The 10210-nt window shown below is 40.5% G+C and overlaps 1 protein-coding gene across 3 annotated transcripts in view; it reads left to right on the top strand.

Moving 5' to 3' along the window:
- Positions 1 to 10210, top strand: part of FAT3 (FAT atypical cadherin 3) — a 308169-nt gene that overhangs the window by 225097 nt on the left and 72862 nt on the right. For all 3 annotated transcript variants that reach the window (XM_057375897.1, XM_057375896.1, XM_057375894.1), the window contains exon 9: positions 81 to 4154. In XM_057375897.1, the coding sequence (XP_057231880.1) occupies positions 81 to 4154 (4074 nt within the window). The remainder of the gene's footprint in view (positions 1 to 80; positions 4155 to 10210) is intronic.

The raw sequence follows: 10210 nt of genomic DNA, 5'->3' as shown, positions 1-10210 counted from the left end.
CATCTAATTGCTCCTGGTTTAAGTTATCATAAAGTGAGTCATATTTCATTTCTAATTTTGTTCCAATATTTGTGTTTTAGGAAATACCGGGAACACATTCAAGATTGAACCAGTTTTAGGCATCATTACATTACTCAAGGAGCCAGACTTAACCACAATGGGACAGTTTGTTTTGTCAGTCAAAGTGACTGATCAAGGTTCTCCAGCGCTGTCTGCAACAGCAATTGTGAGGATATCTGTGACGATGGCAGATAACTCCCACCCAAAGTTCACTCTAAAAGAGTACCAAGCAGAGGTTAATGAAAATGTGGATATTGGTACTTCCGTCATTTCTCTCTCTGCAATCAGTCAGTCCACATTAGTTTATGAGGTTAAAGATGGCAATGTTGATGGAGTCTTCACCATAAACCCATATTCTGGAGTGATCACCAGTCAAAAGGCCCTTGATTATGAACGTGCTTCCTCCTATCAGCTCATCGTGCAGGCAACAAAYATGGCAGGCATGGCATCGAATGCCACTGTGAACATTCAGATTGTTGATGAAAATGATAACCCACCAGTTTTTCTCTTCTCTCAGTACTCGGGCAGCATAAGCGAAGCTGCTCCTGTGAACAGCGTGGTCCGGAGCGTAAATAACAGTCCCCTTGTGATCCGTGCCACGGACGCTGACAGCAACCAGAATGCTTTGCTTGTCTACCAGATTGTTGAATCAACTGCAAAAAAGTATTTCACGGTAGATTCCAGCACGGGTGCGATCAGAACAATTGCAAATTTAGACCATGAAAYGATAGCCCACTTCCATTTCCATGTTCATGTTAGAGACAGTGGGAATCCCCAGCTTACGGCAGAGAGCCCAGTTGAAGTGACCATTGAGGTTACTGATGTCAATGACAACCCACCAGTCTTCAGCCAGGCCGTGTTTGAGACAGTCTTGCTCCTGCCTACATATGTTGGTGTCGAGGTTCTCAAAGTCAAAGCTTCAGACCCRGATTCAGAGATCCCTCCTGAGCTAACATTTAGCATAATTGAAGGCAACATGGACCATTTTTTAATTGACTCAAGCACGGGGGTACTCACCATTAAAAACAACAGTCTCTCCAAAGACCATTATATGTTAATAGTAAGAGTATCTGATGGGAAATTTTATAGCACTGCTATGGTGACAATAATGGTAAAAGAAGCCATGGATAGTGGACTCCATTTCACACAAAATTTTTATTCCACTTCTATCTCAGAAAACAGCACCAATATCACAAAGATYGCTGTGGTGAATGCCGTTGGCAACCGTCTCAACGAGCCTTTGAAATACAGCATATTAAACCCAGGAAACAAATTTAAAATCAAATCTACCTCAGGAGTCATTCAGACAACTGGCATCCCCTTTGACCGAGAGGAGCAGGAGCTGTATGAGCTGGTGGTGGAAGCCAGCCGTGAGCTGGATCACCTCCGTGTCGCTCGAGTCGTGGTGAGAGTTTACATTGAGGACATAAATGACAATGCCCCGGTGTTCGTAGGGCTCCCGTACTACGCTGCTGTGCAGGTCGATGCCGAACCTGGTACCCTGATCTATCGAGTGACAGCTATTGATAAAGACAAGGGTGACAATGGTGATGTGTCATACCTGCTGAAGGAAGACTATGGCCATTTTGAAATTGACAGAGGATCTGGTAGTGTCACTTTAAAAGAAGCTTTCAATTCTGATTTGTCTAATATAGAGTACGTGGTTGTCATTCTTGCCAAAGATGGCGGGAACCCATCATTGTCTGCATTAGTAGAGCTCCCCATTACTATTGTTAACAAAGCAATGCCTGTGTTTGACAAGCCCTTCTACACAGCTTCTGTGAATGAAGATGTAGAAATGCACACGCCAATTTTAAGCATAAATGCAACCAGTCCAGAAGGCCAGGGTATCATTTATATCATTGTCGATGGAGATCCCTACAACCAGTTTAATATTGACTTTGATACTGGAGTTCTGAGTGTCATCAGCCCACTGGACTACGAAATAAATTCCCTTTTCAAGCTGATGGTGCGAGCCAGCGATGCCCTCACTGGCGCTCGCGCTGAGGTCACCGTGGACTTGATTGTTAATGAYGTTAATGATAATCCTCCAGTTTTTGATCAGTCGGCTTATAACGCTACTCTGTCCGAAGCTTCTTTGATTGGGACTCCTGTACTGCAGGTTGTTGCTACTGATGCTGACTCTGACAATAACAAGATTGTACAGTATCAGATAGTCCAGGACACCTTTAACAGCACTGACTATTTCCATATYGACAGCAGCAGCGGCCTAATTTTGACAGCTCGGATGCTGGATCATGAGCTCATACAGCAGTGCAGCCTGAAAGTCAGAGCAACCGATAATGGGTTCCCACCACTGAGCAGTGAGGTTCTCGTTAGTATCTCAATAACAGATATGAATGACAATCCTCCAGTTTTCAACCAGTTAATATATGAATCATATGTGAGCGAACTGGCGCCTCGGGGTCATTTYGTGACTTGTGTCCAAGCTTCTGATGCTGACAGCTCTGATTTTGACAGACTGGAGTACAGCATCCTGTCAGGAAACGACCGGACCAGTTTTGTTATGGACAGCAAGAGTGGTGTTATCACCCTTTCCAACCATCGCAAGCAGAGGATGGAGCCCATGTACAGCCTCAACGTCTCTGTGTCAGATGGACTGTTCACCAGCACAGCTCAGGTGCACATCCAGATCCTTGGGGCCAACCTCTATAGCCCTGTGTTTTCACAGAGCATTTATGTTGCAGAGGTTAGAGAAAACGCTGCTCCTGGAGTGAAGGTAATCCATGTGAAGGCAACAGATGGGGATTCAGGCATATATGGCCAGATAAGCTACTCCATAATAAATGATTTCGCCAAGGACCGATTTTTGATTGATGGCAATGGGCAGATTCTGACAACTGAGAGGTTAGACCGAGAGAACCCGCTGGAAAGGGATATCGATATATTTTTGAGAGCCCTTGATGGAGGTGGCAGAACTACATTTTGCACTGTRAGAGTGATAGTGGTGGATGAGAATGACAATGCTCCCGAATTTATGACGGTCGAATACAGAGCAAGTGTAAAAGCAGATGTTGGGAAAGGTTACTTGGTGACCCAAGTGCAAGCAGTAGATCCAGATGATGGAGCCAATTCCAGAATTACCTACTCTCTGTATAGTGAAGCCTCTGTTTCGGTAGCTGATTTGCTTGAAATAGATCCGGATAATGGATGGATGGTCACCAAGGGTAGCTTTAACCAGCTTAAAAATACAGTTCTGTCGTTCTTTGTCAAAGCAGTTGATGGTGGCATTCCTGTAAAGCATTCCCTCATTCCTGTCTACATCCATGTTTTACCCCCAGAAACCRTTTTGCCTACTTTTTCTCAACCCCAGTATTCTTTCACGGTAGCAGAAGACACCCTTATAGGCAGTACTATTGACATTCTGCATGTTTTGCCCAATCAGGGTGCTTTGTATAGCACAGTTAATGGTGAGCTAYCTGAAAACAACAAAGACGGGGTTTTCATCATAGAGCAAGACACGGGCCTCATAAAATTGGATAAGAGACTGGACCATGAAGTAAATCCTGCTTTTCACTTCAAAGTCGCAGCCACGATTCAGTTAGACAAAGTAGACGTCGTGTTGACTGTGGATGTGGAGGTGAAGGTGTTGGATGTAAATGACAACAAGCCTGTGTTTGAAACAGCCAGCTATGATGCTATAATAATGGAAGGGATGCCTATAGGAACAAAGCTTATGCAGGTTAAAGCAGTTGATGCAGACTCAAGTGCCAATGGGCAGGTCACGTACACGCTGGCGGTGGAATCMGAGCTGGAGAAGATCACGGAAGCATTCACCATTGACAGCAACAGTGGCTGGATCAGTACACTGAAGGACCTGGACCATGAAAAGGATTCTGCTTTCACCTTTGCCGTGGTGGCCTCAGATCTGGGGGAAGCTTTGTCCTTGTCCTCAACCACCTTGGTCTCAGTTACTGTGACAGATATMAACGATAATGCACCCATCTTTGAGCACGAGGTGTACAGAGGCTCAGTGAAGGAGAGTGACCCTCCTGGGGAAGTTGTGGCTGTTCTTAGCACCTGGGATGAAGACACATCTGATGTCAATCGGCAGGTTAGCTACCATATTACAGGTAAGAAGCCTGCATGCTTTGTTCCCATAACCAGCTTACTGAAGAAATGTGCATGTGTCCAGTTTTAGGTTGTTGTAGCAGGGTTTCAGCAAAATTACCACTGTGAATGAGACAATCATACTGCCTTTTCTTTTTTTTTCTATTGACAGAATTTGCAGCAAAGCTGAAAAGGGGGAGAGGAATGTGTCTGTGTGTCTGTTACTCTCAGTTTTCCAAGATTAATGCTTCCTGATTTGCAGCAGKGCAGTGTAGTGTAACCATCAACCTACCATAATTCATATGTCAGCTTGAAAACCATAATGACTTAATGTTTCAAACAAGGGAAAAGGAAAATTTTCYTCTTATAGAGAAAATCCTAGTATTTCCAAGCATTTAAATATTTTTTGAAATAACATTTTTCTTTRTGAGATAGAAAAGTTGATGCCAGAGCCACTTTGAAATACCACAGTTTGGAATGAGGAGTGGGGGGGATATGAATGAATTTTACATTATGGAGTGAGGGTATGCCATTTCTTATCAGCACAGATTTCTGGCCAGGGAAATAGCAATATACTTAGAAGCACTGGTTAGCTGCCACGCATTGTTATATACAGCATAAGGCAATTTTGATTACATTACTAACACATTTTTCAAAGCATGGTAACATTGCTCTTTCCTATTGTGTAATATTTATTATCATTCTTTTCTCCCAGATTCAGCCTGGCTTTTGTGTGTGTTATGAGTGATGGGTGCTGCAGTTATTTTTCTGCCTCCATCTTGCATTGCCCAATAGATTTTGTTAGGGAACAGCTCTGTCACTCCCCCCAACCTTAACTATTCAAAGCAATTATTAACTACCTAGTAATAAGCATATTATTGGATAAATTCATATTTTTTCACTTAATGGGATTAGATACATACAAAACTRCCCGTAGGAAGCAGGCTGTCGGCAAAAATGACTTAACTAATGGGAAAATAGTTTGTATATTTTGCTCTGGTGGGTAAGACTCCTACCCTTCTGTTAGCTACCAAACTGAAAACGGCTGTGGGATGGTGTTTAGGGAGAGGTGTGACACTCCAGTTAGCCACAGACTGCCTGTGTTACACATCAGAAGTAGTATCACTTTCAAAGCAACCAGAAATTTATTGATTAATCGTAACTTGAAATTTTGGATTCACTTTAAAGGTTTGCGAAGACTATGTATTTATAGTGTAAGGTGTTGTAGGATATTAGAAGTAGGAGCAAAAGTAGTCCTGTGGGTAAATGGCAGGATTTAGGGGCTTTGGGCAGCATGCATTAGTAAATGTGAAAGTAAATAAGTAGCACCTCRTATTTGAGATTTTGGGATATTTGGAGGTGCTTGGGGATCCCAGTGTAGAAAGTATTACGGGAAATGATAACCCTTATGTTTATAACAAAGATATGTTAGTGCTCTGTGATCACTGGTTGTGTTCAGAAGTCTGGCAGTCATCTTTTATAATTAATTAAGCCTTTAGTTAAATTTTTTCTTCACATACCTGTGCTGTTAATATAGCAGAAACTGGACTTTTAAATAACAACTGTCAGATGTGACTCAAAAATTATAGATCATTTTGTACCTTAGTCTCTATCTCAAATCAAAATATGACAGATGTTTTGCTGTTCTCTTGGCTTCTGAAAACATTAGATGCCAAAGCCCAAAACTTTAATTCCCACTGTACAATTACTGAAGCACATGGGCTCATRTAATTCCACTTCCTTTGAAAGTATCATTTGAGCTGGGGAAATGCAGGAGAAATTAGGTTCTTTTGATTAAAATGTCAAAACATATTGAAGTGTAGTTTCACTCACAAAATAGTCTATTCACACTTTTCCTCAAGTTGATCTTAGGAAGTGCGCTTGAGTCTTTAATAGAATCAGAATAGCTAGAGGGTTATTSAAAAGCTGTGGCTTTCTGGAGACATTTTGATTCATAGAAACTTCTGTGAATAGAGTAAACTCTGAGGAAAAACAGTAAATTGACAAAAAAGAGGAAGAAAACAAATTATGAGAACGACGTGTGGCTCCACCAAGAACGGTTTTGTGAAAATGCATCTGGAGAAAAGTAACACACAGAAGATAGATGGAAGAAATAATCATTTAGAAGATAAAAGAAATAAACGTTCTGGGTCAGATGTGATCACTGGAGAGTCCTTTGTGCTCTTTTAAAGGGAAATGYAAAAGCTTACCGCAGTCTTCTGGTCAATTTTGAAAAGGGATGGATACATTCTGGTGGGTAAATAAATATTTTGCTTGGATTCCTTAAACTTAGGATTGTTTTCCATGATTGCTGGCAAGTAGTAGCCATTGTCAAAACTTTCATTTGCATTTGATGGTGAGGGAAAAAAAGTTTGCACTTAGCCTTTGTTATTTGTAGTTCAATAGCAGCTGGAGATGTTCACAATCCAAAATCACTATACATAAATCTTAACAGAAAATCAATAGGAAGTGCAGCTGATACAAATGCACTTAGGAAGCACAGCAGTTTCCTTTTGAAGGCATATTTGAGGTTAGTGCCTATATCATTTGAGGCAGTTTGTCTAAAACCAGGGCTCTTCTGATGTAGCCAATACCCAGCGAGACATAACTGAGACTTAAAAGTGGCGAACCATGAAAAGCCACCAGAAAAAAGTCAACTGCCAAAACATTGGTACAGTAAAGTGTTTTGTGTTCCTCAGTGATGTTAATTAGGCTTCATCAGGCACATAAAGCTCAGGAGTCAAYAGTCTTCAAGCTTGGTTCAGCTGAATGAATGCAAAGAAGATGGACAGTGTGTTTTGGAAGAAAGAGGTGGTATTGTACACAGTAGCTTATTTGCTGGGTTGATTGCCCAGTATGAGAAAACGTGTGGCTTTTGTTAGTTTTTATCTTGCATTTGAGGTACTGGAGTTCCTGAGAAATTGATGTTTCAGTGTTTAGGAAGGCCTTGTGCTGCCGGATGAAGAACAGTTTCTGCAATTTTGTGGTCGTGAAGCTAAGAGGATTGGATTTATCATTTCGGAAGCTCAGTAAACATGCAACATCTTAAACAGGGAATGGAGGCTAAACCTATTGATTTTGTGTGATGCAAATGCCCAGAGTTCTAACAGGGGATTGAAAGTACCTAAATAAATGCATAAGTGTAAGACAGAAACTAAATAAATAAGTTAGTAAATATTCAATTCCCCTTCCCAGATGGGGATATTGCAGTGAAAACAGATACTGTTGGCTTCTAGTATTCCATTCCCTTTTAGCTTCTATAATGGCCTCTGTGTGTGCTTTAGTAATGATGTGTGTCAGGATTTGTTTATTTTGGATCACTGTGTCTCTGCATTTCATTTGTATCTGGCTGTTTTCTTTCTTTACTTAAACTTGAGCTTGATTTGCCTTTGTACYATTTGCTGACTAGGGAGGGAGGGAGAGCATTATTTAAACTTCAAGTAACAAAAGATAAAAGATACTGCTGATTCTTTTAGCCTCAAAGCCTTTCTAAAAAGTTACTGGAGTGTTTTTTGTAGCTAGCACTTCACTGTTGTGACATTCAAAGTAGAACATAAGAAAACTGCCAAAAGATTTTAAAGAATCCATTACTACATGTAGTCAGGAGGCTTCCGTTTAGAAAAGCTACATTATTCAGAGTGAAAAACTAATTAATTAGAATGCCCCTAGGAAACTGACTCTGCTTGCATATATTAGTGAAAAAGTTAATTAATCRCTGCAGAACGAGATCTGCATCAAGACATATGTATAAGTAGTAGGAAATGGTTTCCTGGGCCACAGTGTGGATTTTTTTTGCCTTTCCATTTTGAAGACCATTTCCTTGATGGTATTTTAGTTTTATATCTCATTATTGCTCTTACACTTTACAGTACACCTTTGCCTTCCATCAACAAAGTATACAACTAGTCCTGAGAAGCAAAAAAAAAAAAAACCAGAAATGCTGATGAAAAAGACATGCAGAAAAACCACTGCTCACTGCTCCTTATTGCAGTTTTCTTGGTCATTCAGATTGATTCTTTTCTAGTGGAGTAAAGGGAGGAAAAGAGATCCCACAGACCATTTTTATACATATTCCCCTAATTCCTAGRTATGATTTAAAAGCCATTCCATTAGCAACAAAGCAACAGTGATTTTAAAATTGCTCCAAGGTAGTGTTATTGCTAACCATAAAAGCCACCAGCTGATTTTAATTAGATTTTACCTTTTCTCTTTTCTTAGCAATGGGATGCCCATACCTTGAGTGGATTGCATCCTAGTTGGTCAGGACAGTTAATCATTTCCTTTTACAAAAAGACTAATACGCAGGAAAGCCCTGATTAATATCATGAAGAAAATAAGAATTTTTAAGACCATTTTTATTAATGGTTTACAACATTAAACTCACTATGACAAGATTACAGCCTTTTMTAAAGGAGAGTTAAGTTGTTTTTTTATGCTGGTGTTGAACTGAATARAGGGAATTTAATCCACAGGGGTCTGCCTTCTTTGAAGTCACATTCAGACTCAAGTCAGTGGACAGATTCTCATTTCCTTGAATTGTATTCAGATCTCGCCAGCAGTACACATCAACACCCTGTGTAACTCTCTTTAGGAGAAATGTGTGTTTATGTGACACAGCAGATTAAACAATGTGTCCTCTGGTGATTATTCCAGACTGTCACAGAAATCAGTGGGGAAACTGCTTGGGTTTGTGATCAAAAAGGGTGGTTTTCTATCAATAGAAAATATCTGCATTTGATACTGAGTTCAGTGCTTTGTATGATTCAAAAGCCTTTTATGATTATAATGCCTATCTGACTAATTTTCTGGAAATCTTATTCATTACCACTTGCTTTTTTTTTTGGCACAGTCACAGCAAGCACAAATGGTGATGCTTAGCAAGAAAGATTTGCTCAGCCTGACTCAACTGACTTAGTTTCCATATTCAATAGAAACCAGCCTATCTGTCTTGTCACCGGTAGCTGATGAAGAAAGCATAGATTACAGCCTGTGATCTCTTTTCTGCTTTTTGATGTAGAAAGAAGATACGAAATGGACRTTAGGCTTTTTTGATTGGTTTTAAGCTCAAGTTCAAGTTCAGAATTCCCTTGCGTTGTTATTTTGCTAAAAAGGCCCCTAAGAACTGACAGAATTGTGACAATAGAAGCAACATCAAAGACACTAACTGCCTGAAAGCAGAGTCAACACAAATAAATTCAGCTTTGGATTTTACTTTTTTTTTTTTTTTTTTAATACTTACCTATGCAGTAATTCAATGCAAGTACTAGTGGGGAAGATTTAAGAACCTGGTCTTTCTATTCAGCTTGGACAGATCCATGACGCGTGTCAGATTAATTTCTAAGCAAAAGTACGCTAGCATGTCGACATTCTTGAAGATGTTACAAGAGAAAATAAGCATTCACTTAATAGTTTTGTACCACTCTTAAATATGAGCAACATAGAAAGKAGTTCTGATTGAATTCCTGCATGGAGACCATAGGAGAAAGTTTAATATGGTGAGCCAAGAACTAGTAGCTAGTTAGCTGCAATTAAAGTTCATCCAGTAGAGCAGCATGGTGCTTTTTAATATGTTCTCACTCAGTTTTTGTAGCACATGAGTTTGCTATGACTATAATGCTTTATCCTAAATTATTAAATGGACAGGTACATTTTTACTGACCAAGCTGGGCACAGAAGACTGCGTAGTTGGCTTTACTGGCTTTGGCTGAGGTAGAATTAATTTTCTAAGTAGCATCTGCTATGGAGCTATGAATTGGATTTGTAATGTCACAGGGATATTTAAGTTACTGATGAGCAGAGCTCACCCAGTGTCAAGGCCTTTTCTGCTCCTCACCCCGCCAGCGAGGAGGGTGGGGGTGCACAAGGATTTGGGAGGGGACACAKCTGGGACAGCTGATCCCAGCTGGCCACAGGGATATTCCACACCATATGGCACCATGCTCAGCATATAAAAGCTGAGGGAAGAAGGAGGAAAGGGAGATGTTCAGAGTTAATGGCATTTATCTTTGCAAGTAACTGTCAGGGTGACAGAGCCCTGCTTTCCTGGAGATGGCTGAACACCTGTCATGAATTCCTTTTT

This window comes from Malurus melanocephalus, unplaced genomic scaffold (genome assembly GCF_030028575.1).
Source record: "Malurus melanocephalus ecotype Western Australia unplaced genomic scaffold, MMel_1.1 scaffold_262, whole genome shotgun sequence".
Lineage (NCBI taxonomy): Eukaryota > Metazoa > Chordata > Aves > Passeriformes > Maluridae > Malurus > Malurus melanocephalus.
Note: the sequence above shows the minus strand (reverse complement) of the source record. Positions and strands in the feature narration are given on the sequence as shown.